General features: G+C 41.6%; 1 protein-coding gene and 1 pseudogene across 2 annotated transcripts; one reads left to right on the top strand and one right to left on the bottom strand.

Moving 5' to 3' along the window:
• Window positions 1-3,364: 3,364 nt before the first annotated feature.
• Window positions 3,365-6,579, top strand: LOC308610241 (UDP-N-acetylglucosamine--peptide N-acetylglucosaminyltransferase 110 kDa subunit-like). Its single transcript, XM_081259452.1, has one exon. It carries the CDS (start codon window positions 3,410-3,412, stop codon window positions 6,548-6,550), a length of 3,141 nt encoding a protein of 1,046 aa, XP_081115578.1. The 5' UTR covers window positions 3,365-3,409; the 3' UTR covers window positions 6,551-6,579.
• Window positions 6,580-13,633: 7,054 nt separating this feature from the next.
• Window positions 13,634-20,271, bottom strand: LOC308610242 (ferritin light chain-like; annotated as a pseudogene). The gene is made up of 2 exons: window positions 19,741-20,271; window positions 13,634-13,692 (listed from the first exon to the last, which is right to left on the bottom strand). The product of its transcript is annotated as a ferritin light chain-like (transcript).
• Between the last annotated feature and the right edge of the window lie 587 nt (window positions 20,272-20,858).

Below are 20,858 nucleotides of genomic sequence, written 5' to 3'. Positions count from 1 at the left end.
CCACTCTATGGAGTGGAAACTTTGGAGGAATGGCCAATGTGTTCCACGGTGTAGGAAGAGGGAAATTGTGAATGTTACTTTCTAAATTGTGGAGGAACTAACCACTGTAAATGTGCCTTGAACTATGGTGTTTAATTTGACCAGTCAGATCAATGGCTTTCCCCTTGAATGAAATGCTGCTAAGTATATGAGTGGAAAAACAAAACTGGTGTAAGGAATAGATAACTAGTGGGAAGCAGCCGCATAGCACAGGGAGATCAGCTCTGTGCTTTGTGACCACCTAGAGGGGTGAGATAGGGAGGGTGGGAGGGAGGGAGATCCAAGAGGGAAGAGATATTGGGACATATGTATATGTATAACTGATTTACTTTGTTATAAAGCAGAAACTAACACACCATTGTAAAGCAATTATACTCCAATAAAGATGTTAAAAAAAAAACTAGTATAAGGAGATGGAGAGACTGGGAGTCTTATTTTCCCAGCAATTAACTTTTCCTCGACCATGACCTTCCCTTTGAGTCTCCTAGACCTTGGGGATGATTGCAACCCCTTGGGTTGGGTGATGGCAACCCCATCTTCACTAGAACCTCTATAGTTAACTTTGATTTTTCCCACTCCGTCTATCCATCCCATGTATGCAGTCAGACATTTGATCTTGGACTTTTACTGACAAAATATCCTTGAATATAACCATTTCTTTTCACTCCCACTGCTACTGCTTTTGTCACTGCCTTAACTAGGGCTTTATCTTTAAGTCCTTTATATAAATATATAAATAAAATATACAAATAAATAAAATATAATATTAATTCTGATGATTTTAAAGTCTTTTCTTGATAAAGACTTTTCCTGATAAAGATACACAATATCTTATATAAATATTTTTGTATTATCTGTTCCTTTCTTAGAATTTTAGTCAAATGATTCTATCTCTTGGTATGTCTAGAACTTTTTGATTGAATGCTGACTATTTTATTTGGCTTTTAAAATTTTTCTCCGTGGAAATGTTGTTTTGCTTTACTCTACCTGGAAGTAGCAAATCTTCAAATTACAATTTTTTAAATGCTTTCAAATATCAATACTATAGGTGTCACAAAATCTAGAAAAATGACATTTGAAAATTCACTACTGCCAGATGTGTCTCTATAAAACTTTTTCCCCACTCTTGTAGCTATATATTCTTTAACTTCCTCCTCATATGACAGTTTATGTGTTTTAGAAATAAAATTTTCAGAAATAAACTTTGTAGTTTATAGACATAGATTTCTTTTAATGGTTGATTAGAGTTTGCTTTTAGTTATTAATAGTTTAGAAAAGTTTATTTCAGCGTCACAATTTATTATTGATAATGTCACATTAATTTTCATTGTTAACTTTGAGAAAACCTCTATGGATTACTTCCTCATAACTATTTACTATTATAAATGCATTACTGATTTCACTACTGCTATAGGATTGTGCATTACAGGAATTCTGATAAAATACTCATTCACACCATTCCATTACACACATTATTGATGGGCTATATTCTTTTATTTATTTATTTATTTATTTATTTTTGACTGTGTTGTGTCTTCGTTGCTGTGCGCAGGCTTTCTCTAGTTGCAGCGACTGGGGGATACTCTTTGTTGCGGTGTGCAGTCTTCTTATTGCAGTGGCTTCTCTTGTTGCAGAGCACGGGCTCTAGGCACGCAAGCTTCAGTAGTTGTGGCTCGCAGGCTCAGTAGTTGTGGCTCACGGGCTCTAGAGCACAGGCTCCATAGTTGTGGCACATGGTCTTAGTTGCTCCGCGGCATGTGGGATCTTCCCGGACCAGGGCTCGAACCCGTGTCCCCTGCATTGGCAGGTGGCTTCCTAACCACTGTGCCATCAGGGAAGCCCCTGGAGTTTATTGTTTTTTTGTTTTTTTGTGTTTGCGGTATGCTGGCCTCTCACTGTTGTGGCCTCTCCCCGTTGCGGGGCACAGTCTCCGGACATGCAGGATCAGTGGCCATGGCTCACGGGCCTAGCCGCTACACGGCATTTGGGATCTTCCCGGACCGGGGCACGAACCCGTGTCCCCTGCATCGGCAGGCAGACTCTCAACCACTGCACCACCAGGGAAGCCCTGGAGTATATTCTTGACAGAAGGAAATGTCCGTTTTGACTAAGCATTGAAGAAAACTGAATCTTTGACTTATCTTTCACATGCCTGATGATTGAAATAATTTTCCACAGAATAACTTCTGGTTTTATACTTTTCAGTTTTTTTTTTCTTCTTCAAATGCACATGCTTTGAGAGCTGTGAAGTGCAAGACATGGCTATATTGTAAGGTGGTTTTTGTCCTTACATTTCTGTGTCTTGTGCTAGTTAAGTCAGTAGAGTAGTCAGTAAGAGTACTGGAAGTTATTCCTGTAATGGGATATTATATAGTCAATTACATATGGTGGTGTCTGAAAATCACATAATAGCCTCACTTAAAACATCTCCTTAGCCAGGTTTCAAAAAAGCCTGTGACCAATCCAATATGATCCAACATAGCGGACTATGATAGAAGGAAAATTGGCAAAGAAATAGACGCTGGTCTTACCTGATGGAAGTTAAAATATCTCACTTTTGACAATTTTGCAAAAACCTATAATTACATGAACTAATTTCTAGGGTTCTTCGTAGGACCTAAAAAGGAACCCATAGAGTTGTGGAACAACAACAGAAGCTACTGTGATGAGAAGCCCCGGCACCACAACAAAGAGTAGCCCCCGCTCACCTCAACTAGAGAAAGCCTGCACGCAGCACTGAAGACCCAATGCAGCCAAAATAAAAATAAATAAATAAAAATAAATAAATTTATCTTTTAAAAAGTAACACTCAGGTTTGAGTCATGAGAAATTTGATGAGGAGAAATTAGCTAATGTTTTCAGAACTTTTAAAATATCAAACTCAGTCTCTAAGATTTTAGCATCATATACAACATCGGTTACTTATTAGTGGTTTGGGAAGGCCAATTTAAAATTTTCTCATCTTACTGTATTGAAATTCATGGCCCTAATGTTTTCCACGTTGACTATATGAATGATGAAGAAAAGTCAATCATGTATCTCATTTCCAACTGGACAGAAAACAATATTTTAAAAAGTGTTTGGACTACTGACTTTTGATTTCTTGTAAGGCAAATGGATAGGTAATTTTTATTCCCTGATTAGCAGAAAAATGGTGGAAGAGGGCAGGGTTAAGAATTAAGATTTCAAGAGCATGAGAGGTAGATGGCCAACCAGAGTTCCTAAGGTTCGGTGCCTGTAACCGTTGCCGCCGCTTAAGCAGCAGTACGGCTGCTGCGCTCGTGTTTGCTACCTCTAGAAACATTCTTGCCAGTAGTGGCGGCAGCGGGACTCAATTACCCCCTTTTTTCACTCTCTCCAGAAGCTCCAGATGGCGTCTTCCGTGGGCAACGTGGCCGACAGCACAGAACCAACGAAATGTATGCTTTCCTTCCAAGGGTTAGCTGAGTTGGCACATCGAGAATATCAGGCAGGAGATTTTGAGACAGCTGAGAGACACTGCATGCAGCTCTGGAGACAAGAGCCAGGCAATACTGGTGTACTTTTATTACTTTCATCTCTACACTTCCAGTGTCGAAGGCTGGACAGATCTGCCCACTTTAGTACTCTGGCAATTAAACAGAACCCTCTTCTGGCAGAAGCCTATTCGAATTTGGGGAATGTGTACAAGGAAAGAGGGCAGTTGCAGGAAGCAACTGAGCATTACCGGCATGCATTGCGTCTCAAACCAGATTTCATCGATGGTTATATTAACCTGGCAGCCGCATTGGTAGCAGCAGGCGACATGGAAGGGGCAGTACAAGCTTACGTCTCTGCTCTTCAGTACAATCCTTATTTGTACTGTGTTCGCAGTGACCTGGGGAACCTGCTCAAAGCCCTGGGTGGCTTAGAAGAAGCCAAGGCATGTTATTTGAAAGCAATTGAGACGCAACCGAACTTTGCAGTAGCTTGGAGTAATCTTGGCTGTGTTTTCAATGCACAAGGGGAGATTTGGCTTGCAATTCATCACTTTGAAAAGGCTGTCACCCTTGACCCCAATTTTCTGGATGCTTATATCAATTTAGGAAATGTCTTCAATGAGGCACGGATTTTTGACAGAGCTGTGGCAGCTTACCTTTGTGCCCTAAGCTTGAGTCCAAATCATGCAGTGGTACATGGCAACCTGGCTTGTGTATACTATGAGCAAGGCCTGATGGATCTGGCAATAGACACCTACAGGCGAGCTATTGAATTGCAACCACATTTCCCTGATGCTTACTGCAACCTAGGAAACGCTCTCAAAGAGAAGGGCAGTGTTGCTGAAGCAGAAGATTGTTATCATACAGCTCTCCGGCTGTGTCCCACCCATGCAGACTCTCTGAATAACCTAGCCAATATCAAAGGAGAACAGGGAAACAGTGAAGAGGCAGTTCGCTTGTATCGTAAAGCATTAGAGCTCTGCCCAGACTTTGCTGATGCCCATTCAAATTTAGCAAGTGTATTGAAGCAGCAGGGAAAAGTGCACGAAGCTCTGATGCATTATAAGGAGGCTATTCGAATCAGTCCTACCTTTGCTGATGCCTACTGCAATATGGGAAACACCCTACGGGAGATGCAGGATGTTCAGGGAGCCTTGCAGTGTTATACTCGTGCCGTTCAGATCAGCCCTGCATTTGCGGATGCCCACAGCAATCTGGCTTCCATTCACCACGATTCAGGGAATATTCCAGAAGCAATTGCTTCTTATCGCACTGTTCTGAAGCTTCAACCTGACTTTCCTGACGCTTATTGTAATTTGGCTCATTGCCTGCAGGTTGTCTGTGATTGGACAGACTATGATGAGCGAATGAAGAAGTTGGTCAGCATTGTGGCTGACCAGTTGGAGAGGAATAGGTTGCCTTCTGTGCAGCCTCATCATAGTATGCTCTATCCTCTTTCTCATGGCTTCAGGAAGGCTATTGCTGAGAGGCATGGGAACCTCTGCTTGGCTAATATAAGTGTCCTTCATAAACCACCGTATGAACATCCAAAAGACTTGAAGCTCAGTGATGGTCGACTGCGTGTAGGATACGTGAGTTCTGACTTTGGGAATCATCCTACTTCTCATCTTATGCAGTCTATTCCAGGCATGCACAATCCTGATAAATTTGAGATATTCTGTTATGGCCTGAGCCCACATGATGGCACAAACTTCCGAGCGAAGGTGATGGCAGAAGCCAATCATTTCATTGATCTTTCTCAGATTCCATGCAATGGGAAAGCAGCTGATCGCATCCATCAAGATGGTATACACATCCTCGTAAATCTGAATGGTTATACCAGGGGTGCTCGAAATGAACTCTTTGCTCTCAGGCCAGCTCCTATTCAGGCAATGTGGCTGGGGTACCCTGGGACTAGTGGCACGCTTTTCATGGATTATATCATCACTGATCAGGAAACTTCACCTGCTGAAGTTGCTGAGCAGTATTCTGAGAAACTGGCTTATATGCCCCATACTTTCTTTATTGGTGATCATGCTAATATGTTTCCTCACCTGAAGAAAAAAGCCGTCATCGATTTTAAGTCCAATGGGCACATTTATGACAATCGGATTGTGCTGAATGGCATCGACCTCCAAGCATTTCTTGATAGTCTATCAGATGTGCAAATAGTCAAGATGAAATGTCCTGATGGAGAAGACAACGCAGACAGCAGTAATACAACTCTTAATATGCCTGTCATTCCTATGAATACTGTTGCAGAAGCAGTTATTGAAATGATTAACAGAGGACAAATTCAGATTACAATTAATGGATTCAGTATTAGCAATGGACTGGCAACTACCCTGATCAACAATAAGGCTGCCACTGGAGAGGAGGTTCCCCGTACCATTATTGTAACCACACGTTCTCAGTACGGGTTACCAGAAGATGCCATTGTGTACTGTAACTTTAATCAGTTATACAAACTTGACCCATCTACTTTGCAGATGTGGGCAAATATTCTGAAGCGTGTTCCCAATAGTGTACTGTGGCTGTTGCGTTTTCCAGCAGCAGGAGAAGCTAATATTCAACAGTACGCACAAAATATGGGCCTTCCCCCGAACCGTATCATTTTTTCCCCTGTTGCTCCTAAAGAGGAACATGTTCGGAGAGGCCAGCTGGCTGATGTCTGCTTGGACACTCCACTCTGTAATGGACACACCACAGGGATGGACGTCCTTTGGGCAGGGACCCCCATGGTGACTCTGCCAGGAGAGACTCTTGCTTCCCGAGTTGCAGCTTCCCAGCTCACTTGTTTAGGCTGTCTTGAGCTGATTGCTAAAAATAGACAAGAATATGAAGAGATAGCTGTGAAACTGGGAACTGATGTAGAATACCTGAAGAAAATTCGTGGCAAAGTCTGGAAGCAGAGAACATCTAGCCCTCTGTTCAACACCAGACAATACACGATGGAACTAGAGCGGCTCTATCTACAGATGTGGGAGCATTATGCAGCTGGCAACAAACCTGATGACATGATTAAGCCTGTTGAAGTCACTGAGTCGGCCTAAATAATGACTGTGTGCCCAGGAGAATTACCCCTGTAGCTGAGCCTCAACCTTCTGGGGGAAGGGGAACTACTTTTTCAATATCATGTTGCAGATGGGTGACACACAATGATAAGAAATAGCACAGCCAGACTTGCTTCCTGCATGATCATGACAGGGAGAGACACAAGAGATGGGAAACTGCTGTTCCACAAGGAGATTCCATCGAATTTTGCTGCAGCCAGGTGTCTGGAAGGTCTGGAAGGTAAGTCTGGAAGGTCTGATCTCCCTTGGTCTTCCAGGGGTTGGATGGTTAGTGTGGAAGGGAGATAGAGATTGCCCAGCCATTTTGTGATTATCATGGATGGATTGAGTCTTCTGAATTAATTTTTTTCTTTCTATTTTGGGTATTGGAGCTTTTAAAAATGTTTGGTTTCAGGTATTTTTATTCATGTGAAGTGTATATGATTCTCTTGAGATAAGGTGTTAAGCTGAAATATTCCTTGTTTTAGTTTCTGAACTCTACAGATAAATGGGGACTTTGCTGGTGTAGTCTTTTTCTAGGTTTTATAAACCATTTGAGCCTGTATCAGTCATTTTAGTGTCTGACATAACGTTTGGAACTCTCAGTGCTTTGTTGGTTTGTAGATGATGGCTTCAATCCTTTTTCTGGTCCGTTTCCTTCTTCCCTTCCCCCCACTTTAAAAATTCTCCTGTAACTTGGCTAACAAAAAACCAAGTCTGATTCAAAACCTCCCAGAGTGTTTCTCTTAAACACATCATCTGGTGCCAAATGAAGACTCTTAGGAGTGCTTATTAATTATGAAGGGCACAGTTGTGGTACTGTCACGGATGATAATAATAATGGATTTTTGGCCTAGAGTTTTGTCCTATTTCACCAGTGTTTTACTGTTGACTGCCCCTCTATGCTGCTTCCAAAAGTGATAGTGTGTGATAAGATGTTTACTTTCATTTCTAAAGTTTGTTTTTTTTTAGGTGAGTCCTGTTCTTCCTTTTTCTTTCAGCAGAAATGAAATTCCAGGTAAGTATAAGTATTCAAATATTTGATCAGTAATTCACAGTTATCTCCAGTACATTAAATAACTTTCATCAAAAAACATGTTATAGGTAAAAAGTTCTGAAGGACCAGCTATGTATATGATAATTATGTTTCAGGCCTTCTAGGGTATTATATATAATAACTTGTCTTCTGGTCGTGGTCTTGAAGTCTTTATGGATTCAGCCTCAGTAGTAGCGAACTGCACTGCTACTTGGTTTGGAGTACAAATTAGACTTTAACCCTCCTGGAGGTAGAGTTTTTGGTATTGAAAACCATAGGAATGAAATTATTGTATTTCAACAAAGGATCGAGGGCTTGAGGCTTAAACAAGCCAACATATGTGTGGGAAGCAGTCAGCCTTGAGAGCACCTTCGGACATGCCAGGCATGCCGCTGCTGCTCGAAGGGACTGTCCCTACTTGTTCCCCTCCTTGTTCCATTCCATGGGAGATAAATCACCAGGGCCCAGAAATCAGAAAGAAAGTAAAATGAGACAAGCAAAGCTGTCTCCTCCCTGCACATGCAGGTTATTTTGGATGATTCTGGGCTTATGGGTTTTCTCCCAGGGAAGTTAACCTTGAGCCGAGACAGTCATTAGATAATGTAAACCACCGTCTGGCAACCTTCCCTTTTCTAGTCTATATAATCTGCACCTGTAGCATAATAAAACTTACCTTGCAACCATCAGTTGTCTTGGTCCTTCTGACCCCATTCGTCGGTGCTACTTCAGTTCCTTACCCCGTCCCTTCTGACCCTGGGTGGTGAAATCCTCTTTCTCCGGCTGGTCCATGGCAAGTGGTGCCCGAACAGGGACCTGAAGCATGAAGGCAATTAAAAGGAAAAGAAAGTGCAGGTAAGAGAACCCTTATGCAAAATATGTGTGGCCACGAGTAAAAGTGAAACTAATAGAGGCATAAGGCAACAGTCAGAAGTAAAATAAGATGGGGCAAAAGGGCTCAAAGGAGCGTGAATTATTTGCTCAGGTTTTACTTTCGATGCTTATAGCTCGGGGTAATAAAGTTTCTACCTCACAGTTGACTGAATTTTTGCAGCATATCCATGATGTATCTCCCTGGTTTCCTGATGGCGGCTCTGTGACAGAAATCTGGCAGAAAGTTGGAGAAGATTTAAAAAATTATTATGAGTCTCGAGGGCCTACTCATACTGCTGTTGTTACATTTAGTTTGTGGAATCTGATAAAAATATGTTTAGGTTCTTCTCATGATAGTGTTGATTTGAATGTAAAGTCAGAAAAACATAAGCCTCTGACAGAAGACAAGACTGTATTATCAGCTACTGTGTCGCCACTTCCTAAACCGAAAGAGCTAATTAATTTAAATATTTCAGATGAAGAGGAACATTTTGACTTAACCGATGAGGCTATTAAACATAAAAGAGAGAGAAAAAAAAACATAAAAGAGAGAATCATCCTGAGGATGATTTTCTAATGGCTATGACAGATAAGTCAGTGAAAAAGCTGCAAATTAGTAAGGACTGTCTTCCTCAAAAATCTACATCTGTAAAAATGCTCAGTCTCTTGCAACGTGCTGTATAAGCAGCAATAAAACGAGGAGAAGATCCTATTTTCTGTTGTCCTGTCATAGAAAGACCTGATCCTAATCATCCTCAACAGGCTATTAGGGAGCATCAGGCTCTTCCTTTTAAAGTTTTGAAAGATTTAAAATCTGCTTGTGCTCAATATGGGCCCACTGCTCCTTTTACTACTGCTATGGTTGACACTATTTCAGGAGAAGCTCTTTCCCCCGCTGATTGGAAGTCTATTGCACGAGCTTGTTTAAATGGTGGAGATTATTTAATATGGAAGTTTGATTTTTATGAATGGGCTGCTGAACAAGCAGAAAAGAATGCTACCCATGATATTCCAGTGGATTATCATATGCTGATTGGGGAAGGACCATATATTTCTTTACAACATCAACTAACTTATACCTTTGTTGCTTATCCTCAAATAAATCATTTGGCATTACAAGCCTGGAGGAAATTACCTTCTACACACAAAACTGAGGATCTTTCAAAAATGAGACAGGGACCTGATGAACCATATGCTGATTTTGTAGATAGATTGTTACAGGCGGTGGGGAGACTCATTGTGGATGGACTCACTGGTACAATTGTAGTTAAGCAACTTGCTTTTGAAAACGCTAATAATGCAGGTCAGGCTGCGATTCGACCTTGGAGAAAACGGGGAACACTGGAGGATTATATTCGCCTTTGTGCAGACATTGGGCCTGCTTATATACAGGGTGCTGCTATGGCTGCAGCATTAACTAAAGTGGGGTTTAAAAACAATCAAAAAAGAACAAAGACTAGTTTTCAATGCGGAAAGGCAGGTCATTTTGCTGGAGAATGTGGATCTTTTCATTGTAACCCTGCTCCTTCCTTCCCTACTCAAAAACCTCCAGATGGTCCGAAAATCCCTGGTTTATGCCCTAAATGCAACAGGGGAAAACGTTGGGCACGAGATTGTCGCTCAGTGGCCCACAGGGATGGGACACCACTGTTGCGAAACTCCTCCCGGGGCCTTCCCCGGCCCCAACAAATAATAGGGGCAACGTCTGCGTATCCTCCTCAAACTATCAATCAGACATTAACCAAAAACAAAAACATACAATATCTTCGCTCTCCAGAGCAACAGCAGGAAGCACAGGACTGGACCTCAGTACCTCCGCTCGATATGTATTAGCTCCTGCAATGGGTCCTCAGGCCCTCTCTATGGGCATCTATGGACCTTTACCCAAGGGTTTGATTGGACTGTTACTGGGAAGAAGTAGTGTCGCCATGAAAGGTTTAACTATTATGCCAGGACTCATAGACTCTGAGTACGAAGGAGAAATAAAAATCATGGCACAAACTATTAAAAATATAATAACGATTTCTCCTGGTGATAAAATTCCACAGTTGCTACTTTTGCCCTTTGTACCTCATGGACAAATTTTACAACATCAAAAGAGAGAAACAAAGGCTTTTGGATCATCTAGTGCTGCCTACTGGATTCAGAAGATAGGGAAAGAACGTCCAGAAATGAAATGAACCATGAATGGAAAGGTTTTTTCAGGTTTTTTAGACACTGGAGCTGATGTCTCTGTTATGACGCAGATGCACTGGCCTAAACATTGGCCCGTTAGTCCTATTATTACAGAACTTCAAGGAACAGGACAGAGTTCTCCTATGCAAAGTAGTCAGTTATTATTATGGCAAGATAGTGAGGGCCATTCAGGATACTTCCAGCCTTATGTTTTGCCTGGGCTGCCTTTAAACCTCTTGGGCCAAGATATATGAAAAGAAATGGGAGTATTACTTTATAGTCCAAATTCTCACGTCTCTAATATGGTGTTGGATCAAGGATTTCTTCCCACAAAAGGGCTGGGAACAAATCAAAAAGGAACTGTCTATCCTATTGATGTGAAAATAAAAAGTGATAGACAAGGTTTGGGTTTTTCTTAGGGGCCTTGGATTCTCCTCCACTCACTGCTGGTCTAATTACTTGGCTGAGTGATGACCCTGTATGGGTGGACCAATGGCCCCTCACAAAGGAGAAATTAGAAGCTGCAGAACAATTAGTACTGGAACAATTCGGGCATTTAGAAATTTCCAATAGTCCTTGGAATACTCCTATTTTTATTATCAAGAAAAAGTCTGGAAAATAGAGGTTATTACAGGGTCTAAGAGCTGTTAATAAAACTATGCTAATAATGGGAGCTCTTCAACTAGGCCTACCCTCTCCAACAGCCATACCACACAGTTATCATCTTTTAGTTATAGATTTAAAGATTGTTTTTTCACTATTCCTTTGTTTCCTGAAGATAGAAAACATTTTGCTTTTAGCTTGCCTTCCTTAAATTTTAAGGAACCCATGAGGAGATGTCAATGGAAAGTATTGCCTCAGGGCATGGCAAATAGTCCTACATTATGCCAAATATATGTGGCTCAGGCCTTAACTCCTGTGAGAAAAAGGTTTCCAACGTTATATCTCATACATTATATGGATGATATACTTTTAGCCACTGACAATATTTCTTGATTAGAGACTGCTTCTCAATTTTTACAACAATCCTTACAATCATTTGGCTTGGTCATTGCCTCAGAAAAAATTCAAAGACAATCTCCATTTTTCTATTTGGGAAAATATATTGATAACTCTACCATTAGGCCTCAAAAACTGCAAATTCGAGTTGATAATTTAAAAACATGAAATGATTTTCAAAAATTACTTGGAGATATTAATTGGCTAAGGCCTTCCTTAGAACTTCCTACTGCTCAGTTAGAGCCTTTACTTGATATTCTTAAAGGTGACTCAGATCCTTCTACTTCACGCTCTATGACTCCAGAGGATTCCAAGCTTACCAAATAGTTAATAGAGCTATCCGCTCTGCACAGTTAACTCGAATACATACTCACCTGCCCATGTCTTTAGTTGTTTGTCCAACACCTCATGTGCCTACTGCCATCTTATGGCAAACTGTTGGAATTATTGAATGGATTCATATGAAAGCTCCATCCTCTAAAGTTATTAACCCTTATTATGAACTTATTATTAAGTTAATAATGCAAGGTAGAACTAGATGCTTACAACTTATAGGTATAGAACCTTCTCAAATTATTATCCCTTATTCAGTTAGTCAACAAAATTGGCTTTTTCAACATAGTAATGAATGGGGTCTTGTTCTTGCAGGATTTTCAGGTACCTTGGAATGCCATTAGCCTGCTGATAAATTGATCCAATTCAGCAAACTTAACTCTTATATCTTTCCTTCTATAATTAGGCAACAGCCTATTCCTCATGTACCTTTGGTTTTTACAGACAGTTCTTCTTCAGGAGTGGCTACTGTAATCATTGACGACGGAACAAAACTCATTAAACAAACTTCCTTGACTTCAGCTCAACGTGTTGAACTGTATGCTGTCATTACGGCTTTTAAACATTTGCCTTCTATATCTTTTAATTTGTTTTCTGATAGTAAATATCTTATTAGCTTATTATTTCTTCTGGAGACTGCGACCAGAGGATATACTAATGACCCTGAATTATCATCGTCTTTTCGTTTGCTTCAACAGCTTATTCGTTCCCACGATGGTCCTGTTGCAGCTCTGCATATCCGTGCTCATTCTAACTTGTCTGGTCCATTGTCTAAAATGAATGGGACTGCAGATGTTTTAACTCGATCTAAACGTGATCTTTATCCTGTGCATTTTCCTCCCAAAAATAAAGTTAAAGTTACTCTTCCTCCTCAATCTCTTTTCCCTAAAGCAGGACATATCCCAATTTACCGTCCTCCTCCTTTCCGTTCGTCATGCTGTCAAGAATGGCTAAGGTATTGCATTCATTATCTTCATACTGTTGATACTCATGGTCCATGTCCTGGACACCCTCATATTATGGTAAGTTATGATCAAACTGCTTCACAAGCAGCACAACAATCGCATGCTTTACACCATCAGTCGGCAGCTACATTACGCAAACAATTTTCCCTTCCTCGTGAAGGTGCCCTGACAAATTGTTAAGCAATGCCCACAGTGCTTACCTCACCTTCCTGTTCCACATTATGGTGTTAATCCTTGTGGATTATTACCTAGTCATTTATGGCAAATGGATGTTACTCATATCCCGTCTTTTGGGAAATTACAGTTTGTTCATGTCACTATTGATACTTATTCTGGTTTCCTCTGTGCTACAGCACAGACCCGAGAAGCTACTAAACATGTCATCACTCACTTATTACACTGTTTTGCTTTCATGAACCTTCCCAAAATTATTAAAACAGACAATGGGCGCACTTACACTAGTGTTGCTTTGCAACATTTTGTAATTCATTACAAATTACCAATATTACAGGCATTCCACGTAACCCTCAAGGACAAGGTATTATACAACGTGCAAATAGATCTTTAAAGCTAACTATTGAAAAAATAAAAATGGGGGAATTATATAGAACAACACTACATAACCTTATAAATCATGCTCTGTTTATTTTAAATTTTCTCACTGTTGACAGGGGAAAGGTTGGTGGCTGAGCCAAGATTGGCCTTTCAGTCTCTGGAGGTCCTCGGGAAAGATCCGCTAACCAGCACTTGGCGTGGTCCTGATCCTGTGTTGATTTGGGGACGTGGTCACGTGTGTATATTTCCCAGATCAGCTCCTGGACCTCTCTGGCTTCCTGAGCGCTTGCTTAGTCAAGCAAATAGATGGCTCGCCACAGCTCACAACTAGTTCAGAAGATGAAGAAGCTCTGCATCTCTCCCGAAAATTTGACAGTGTTGATTCAGCAAAAGAAGAAGAAGAGGAGACCACTTGCCAGGACGACTCAAAGGAGTGATGTTCCAACTTGGGGACAAATTAAACAATTGGTTTCACGAGCTCTAGAGTTAGTGAAACAACAGAATAATCCTGTTACACCTGTGACTTTATTTTTGGCTATGTTGGCAACCATTTCATGTGTTCCCTCTGTTAATGCAGCAACTTACTGGGCCTATGTACCTGATCCTCCACTATTAAAACCCATATCTTGGTCTGAAGCAGAGTTTCCTGTATTTTACAATGATACTGTTTATGGGCCTCTTATTGGGAATATAAAACAAATCAATATGTCTGTAAATTATACTAACTGGTTTAGTACCTATCCTGTCTGTCTTAGCCCATTGAATCTGGAAACTGGATGTGTAAAGGCTATTAGTTATGAGCATACAGATGTTTATGAGGGAACGGATGAATCAATTAGTTTGTCAGGCTCTCCAGGCATCCTTCGTTTTACAGGAACCAACATTACTCTTACATGCCCGGCTACCAGCCGACGAGAGGATCTTAAGGATACCATCATTTGCTATAAAAATGGGCAACCTGGGCCTCCCTGGTGGCGCAGTGGTTGAGAGTCCGCCTGCCGATGCAGGGGATACGGGTTCGTGCCCCGGTCTGGGAGGATCCCATATGCCGCGGAGCGGCTGGGCCCGTGAGCCATGGCCGCTGGGCCTGCGCGTCCGGAGCCTGTGCTCCGCAACGGGAGAGGCCACAACAGTGAGAGGCCCGCATACCGCAAAAAGAAAAAAAAAAAAAAAAAAAAAAAAAATGGGCAACCTGTTAATATTAGAGGTCAAATCTCATACGCCTCACCACTTAGGGATTCCACTATTACTATAGCCAAGGTTACAGGTGAAGATTCAGGAAATTATTTGTGTATGAAGCGTTTACTTGGAGGACAAGGGATACTTATGGCTGGACATATGGTTACTATTCTTAAGAGAAAATCAAAAAATCAATTTCCTCCTTTTATGACCATTAACTTTCCTGGATCCAATTTTGAATGTTGCAATGCATCTTGGAATAATAACCAAATATGGTGTACTATAGATTATACCAAGGGGTAAATTCTTATCTCTTGTATTCCCGTCATAGATAGGTTTATCGCATTTCAAAAGAACTGGGGTATATGGAAACTAGCTCTAACTTATTCCAATACACCTGTTATAACTTGTGTTGCTCCTCCATATACACTTTTGATTGGTTCTATTAGCATTGGTAATTCTTCCAAAGGAGGATATAATATTAGCTGTGTTCATTGTATTTTTACAGTTGTATGTTCCCTTCTGCAGGAACACAATCTGTGCTTATACTAAAGTAACCCATATATGTTATGGTGCCTGTACATCTGAGAGAACCTTGGTAGGAAGATACTGGAGTACAGGCATGGGTGGAACTCTCTAAAGCCTTGCAGAGAAGGAGACGCTTTATTGGGTGGCTAATAGTAAGTTTACTTGCCTTGGCTGCTCTGTCTGCTACCGCGGCTACTGCCTGTCTTGCTCTTTCACAGAGTATTAATCATGCTCACTTTGCTAATCAATTATCTCAAAATACCAGTCTTGCTTTATCTTTACAAAGTCACATAGATTTACAGATGAATAACAAGTTAGATGAATTTAAAAACACAATTTGGGGGATTGGAGATCAGATGGCAGCATTAAAATTGAGGATGCGTTTAGCTTGTCATGAAAAGTATACATGGATTTGTGTTACTCCTTACAAGTACAATGACTGTATTTGGGAATGGGAAAAAGTAAAAATGCATCTGCTGAGTGTTTGGTCAGATAATAATATTAGTCTTGACCTTAAGAAATTAAATGCTGAAATTCAGGATATGCAAAATGCACATCTTGATGATATTTGGCAAGAAGATGTAATTAAAACTTTACTGGACCATTTAAAGTGGTTAAACCCTCAGTCGTGGATTACTGGAGGGTTGTCAGGATTTATTACCCTGGCCATAATTTGCCTATTTTTGATAATAATCTTCTCATGTCTGTTTCGTATCCTCATGCAACAATATACTACTCTCGGCACTACGCTTCATGGAATTATTTTGCAGCAAAAATTAAAAAATAAAAAAGGGGGAACTGAGGGAAACAGTCAGCCTTGAGATCAGGCTATGGACATGCCAGGCATGCCGCCGCTGCTCGAAGGGACTGTCCCTACTTGTTCCCTTCCTTGTTCCATTCCATGGGAGATAAATCACCAGGGCCCAGAAATCAGAAAGAATGTAAAATGAGACAAGCAAAGCTGTCTCCCCCTTGCACATGCAGGTTATTTTGGATGATTCTGGGCTTATGGGTTTTCTCCCAGGGAAGTTAACCTTGAGCCAAGACAGTCTATAGATAATGTAAACCACCATCTGGCAACCTTCCATTTCTAGTCTATATAATCTGCAACCGTAGCATAATAAAACTTGCCTTGCAACCATCAGTTGTCTTGGTCCTTCTGACCCCATTCGTCGGTGCTACTTCAGTTCCTTACCCCGTCCCTTCTGACCCTGGGCGGTGAAATCCTCTTTCTCCGGCTGGTCCGCGGCACATATGAATATATGTTTTTGTCTTGCTGTACTGCACATATGCTGTCTAGTAACAGATATTTTGTCTGCTAGTAGTGTTGTAGATTATGTCTTTCCAAAGCGCTGAGGCAGTTCACCTATTCTGTAGTTGCAGCTGATGCCTGAATGTATCCTAGCTGACAAATTATTGATTAATAAGAACTTGAATTTTTTTTTTTTTAATAAATTTATTATTTATTTATTTATTTATTTATGGCTGTGTTGGGTCTTCGTTTCTGTGCGAGGGCTTTCTCTAGTTGCGGCGAGCGGGGGCCACTCTTCATCGCGGTGCGCAGGCCTCTCACTGTCGCGGCCTCTCCTGTTGCGGAGCGCATGCTCCAGATGCGCAGGCTCAGTAGTTGTGGCGCACGGGCTTAGTTGCTCCGCGGCATGTGGGATCTTCCCAGACCAGGGCTCGAACCCGTGTCCCCTGCATTGGCAGGCAGATTCTTAACCACTGCGCCACCAGGGAAGCCCCAGAACTTGAATTTCTAAAGATTAGTACTGTTAACCAAAATCTGAGCAAGGAGTCTCAAATGTAATTCTTAGCCAGAATTACATGTTAATGAACCATTTAACAGTGTAAATCGAGGAACATCAGTGTAAGGATTTCTTTTCATTTATTTTTTACCTGTTTGAAATATCAGTTAAAGGTTGGCAGCTTGGTTGCAGACGAACGGTCGTTTGAAGTTCACCAAACTACTTAATGTGGAATAGGATAACAGACTTCCAACGCCCTCAAGGCTGTGACCTTGCAGCCATTTTACACAGCACATCATCATCCTATAGGGATGAACCTTTCCCTGGCCCGAAAAGTAGCCGCTCTGTTGAAGCTTTGCTTATTGGAACAGGCTTTTGTTTCCAGGTTACATGTCTGTGGAAGACTTAATTCTGAATAGAAATATAGATATTACTGGAAACTAATTGTTTTTCTATTATACTCTGCTTTATCAAAAAAGTAAAACATTTAAATTGTGCTACAAAAATTCCGATGTTGTCTTGCAATCTTTAAACAATAAATGAATGATTTGCCCTTAAAAAAAAGAATTAAGCAGTTAAGCTGTTGGTCCCACATCAGACAAATCATCCTTATACCTCCTGTCAATATTGTTAACAGAGACTGTTACTTTATGAATCCTTATGATCCCGTGATTCTTTCTTTCACGTTTCAGGGCACAGCAGGTGAGAGAGTGGATTTGTTAAACTGGGTGGGTTTATCCTTCTTTTATGCGTTCATTCAATTTTATGTTCATTTACTTACTATACACATATGGCAATAGAAGCTGCTAAAGCAATCATTGCTATTCTGCAAAACAACAAGGCACAGAAGCAGATGTCTTATTTCCGAGATTTCTCCCCCCAGGATTATTGTGATTAAAGATACCTTCCCGCAGTTTCCTGGAGAGGACAAGGGGCTACTCGCTGGAGGTTTTTTAATGACTTGGAGAAAGGCTCAAATATGCCCCCATTATGGTAATCCACCCCAGGGGCAAACCACACAAGAATATTATGAATTTATTTTATTTTTCTATCCTTGCAAAGGTAATACTCAGCTCATTAGAATATGAAAACTATACTGTCAAATTTCAGAATTACATGGATGAAGAAAATCACCAAAGTGGCATCATATCATGTGTGTTATAGTTGTATTGACTATATTAACTATGTTGTGTTAACAATGTATTGTATAACTATATATTGAAAAGGCAAAATGCTGTACCTTATTTCAGAGAAAATAATTATGTTGGCAAACCCCAAACTGTACATTGTAGACGGGTCCTAGGAAAAGAAGATTTAATTCATAGTGGACAAGAGGTTAGCTTCTGTTTTCAGCCATGTGCTATTTCAAGAATTAAACATCATGAATAATACAGGATATAAGAGGAATAGTCTAAAGACGGAAAAGCACATTTTGATTAGGAAAGAGAATTTAAGGCTTAAGTCTTTATTTTTTTTTAAGGAAAACTGCCTTATTACTATGAGATAAGAAAATTGTTTCCTTCTTTTCTTCCTTGCTTTCTTCTTCTTCTTCTTTTCTTTAACCTTTTTTACTTTGGATATTTGGATATTTGACCTCTAAGCTGAGATGACTGGAAATGCCTCCTCTGGGCACTAAATGCTGACACCTCCTGATAAGAGGGAAGCTGCAAAGTAGAAGAATTGACGGTCAGTATGTTGATGTTGGTCTCAAGCACACTGATGTACATTTGTGTATTGGGGAAGGGGAGTGAAGCTTGAGAGTGGGCCAGTGGGGAGGGGTAAATATTTTGTGATGCTGTCTACCTATGGGCTTATAAAGTTTACAGCTGCCTTAGGAGGACAAGCACTACCATTCGCATGAAAAGTAGGGCAGACGTCAGTTGCAAAAGCTTCTAGCCATACACATAGGGAAATACATAAATGATACACCTTATTGCATTCACCCATTCACCCTCCCCTGTTCACGCTAATTGGAAATTTCTATCCATTTCAGAGAAGTAACACAACTATCAATCATTTTCCCTGGCACGAATCTTCCAGGAGGAAGAAAATGGAACACGCCTAGCAGCAGAGCTCACGCACTAGCCCATGTGTCTTAGATTTAATATCTGATCACTAGCTGGATTGAAGCCAAGAGGTGGTTCACAAAGTTGCTGCATATTAGAATCACCTGGGGAACTCTGAGACCTCCCCGTGCCCAGGCTCCTCCCTAGACCTACTGAATCAAAATCTCTGGGGCTGGGACCCAGACACCAAAGTTTCTCTTAAAAGCTCTTTAGGGAAAGGGATATGGGAACAGATGTATATGTATAACTGATTCAGTTTGTTATAAAGCAGAAACTAATTAAAAAAATATTTAATACTAAAAAAAAAAAAGAGCTCTTTAGGTAATTCATACGAGCAGCAAAGCTTGAGAACCAGCCCAATAACGGGAACAAACGTATTTCACACAGATAAAGTGGGGCAATTCATATGTTAAAAGAACATGAATATATATATATATATTTCTTTTTTTCTCTTTATTCTGTTTGTGTTTCAAATAGGCTTTTTTTTTCCTTCTGCAAAAAGCGTTATTGTTTCCATTTGGTCCAAGGCTTGGGAGAGTGCTCCAGGGCGGTTACAAAGCTGCCTAGTGGCTGCAGAGCTGGGCTTCGGGCAGAAGCTCTGACGCCAGAGGGGCTCCTCAGAGGCCGCTGGACTTCAGAGACTCCTGTTTGTGCTCGAGCGTGAGCCTTTCGAAAAGATACTCGCCCAGCACAGCCTGCGGACCAGCCAGCCTGCGGAGGTTGGTCAGGTGGTTGCCCATCTTCTTGATGAGTTTCAGCTGCTCCTCCAGGAAGCGGCTCTCCACGAAAAGATACTCGCCCAGCACAGCCTGCAGACCAGCCAGCCTGCGGAGGTTGGTCAGGTGGTTGCCCATCTTCTTGATGAGTTTCAGCTGCTCCTCCCGGAAGCGGCTCTCCAGGAAGTCACAGAGGTGAGAGTCTGCGTGGGCAGGACCCAGGGCGCGCAGATCCGATAGTGCCTGGTTCAGGTTCTTCTCCCTAAGAATGGCGGCTTGCACAGTGTCCTGGGTTTTACCCCACTCATCTTGAGAAGGCTTCCGCGCATCCTGGAAGAGGGCGCGGCCGCAGCACTTGTTTTGCATTTTCAAGAGTCGCTGGGCGCCCTCACACTTCTCTTCAGCCAGTTGGCGAAAAATGTGGCCCCCATTGTCCAGAGTCCCACTGTTGCTGTGGAAATAGAAGCTTAGAGAGAGGTAAGTGTCCACAGATGCATGTTGAACAGGCGGTGGATGGCGGCCTCCACCTCGATGGAATAATTCTGACGAACCTGGGAACTCGTGGTTGATCAGTGATAAGGAGCTAAGCTCCAAAAACGGTGTTGGCCTGTCCTGGAGGCTGAGGATAGCTGAGTGGCTGATTCCAAAGGTTGCGACAGGAAGAAATGTTGGAGTGTGGTCGGGGGCTGGAGCAAGGAGCGTCCCTGGGTCTGTTCATTCCAAACACTGTTGAAGCCAAAGACAGATCTGCAGGACTGCCGAGTGCACTGCCTCAAATAGGCTTTGATATAAATGAACAAGAAGTCCAAGCAAGGACAAAACTTACCCTTCCCCCCACCAAAATAGCTGGTGATACTAGAATCTAGATCTGGGAAGGGCTTCTTCCATTACTCTAACATTCCAAGCCACTAGAGCAGTGGTTCTCAAAGTATGGTCACCTTGTAACCAAGCAGTACCCTATGGGGCCTTCCTAGGACAGACCCATCCTCCATAGCCTCTGCTGTAGTTCCTCTCTGAAGTCCTCAGATAATAGTATCTCAGGCATATTTCTTGAGTTTTCAGATGCTAAAAACCACCACCCAATGGAAGAAGTTAACTCCTCGATGATCATGAGCACACAGCCCCCAGACCTTCTGGC

Source organism: Mesoplodon bidens, assembly GCF_964165515.1.
Source record: "Mesoplodon bidens genome assembly, contig: HAP1_SCAFFOLD_621, whole genome shotgun sequence".
In the NCBI taxonomy this organism is placed as follows: Eukaryota; Metazoa; Chordata; class Mammalia; order Artiodactyla; family Ziphiidae; genus Mesoplodon; species Mesoplodon bidens.
Note: the sequence above shows the minus strand (reverse complement) of the source record. Positions and strands in the feature narration are given on the sequence as shown.

Bases quoted from the DNA above. Each gene is read 5' to 3' on its own strand.
- LOC308610241 (XM_081259452.1), top strand. From the start codon at position 3,410: ATGGCGTCTTCCGTGGGCAACGTGGCCGACAGCACAGAACCAACGAAA.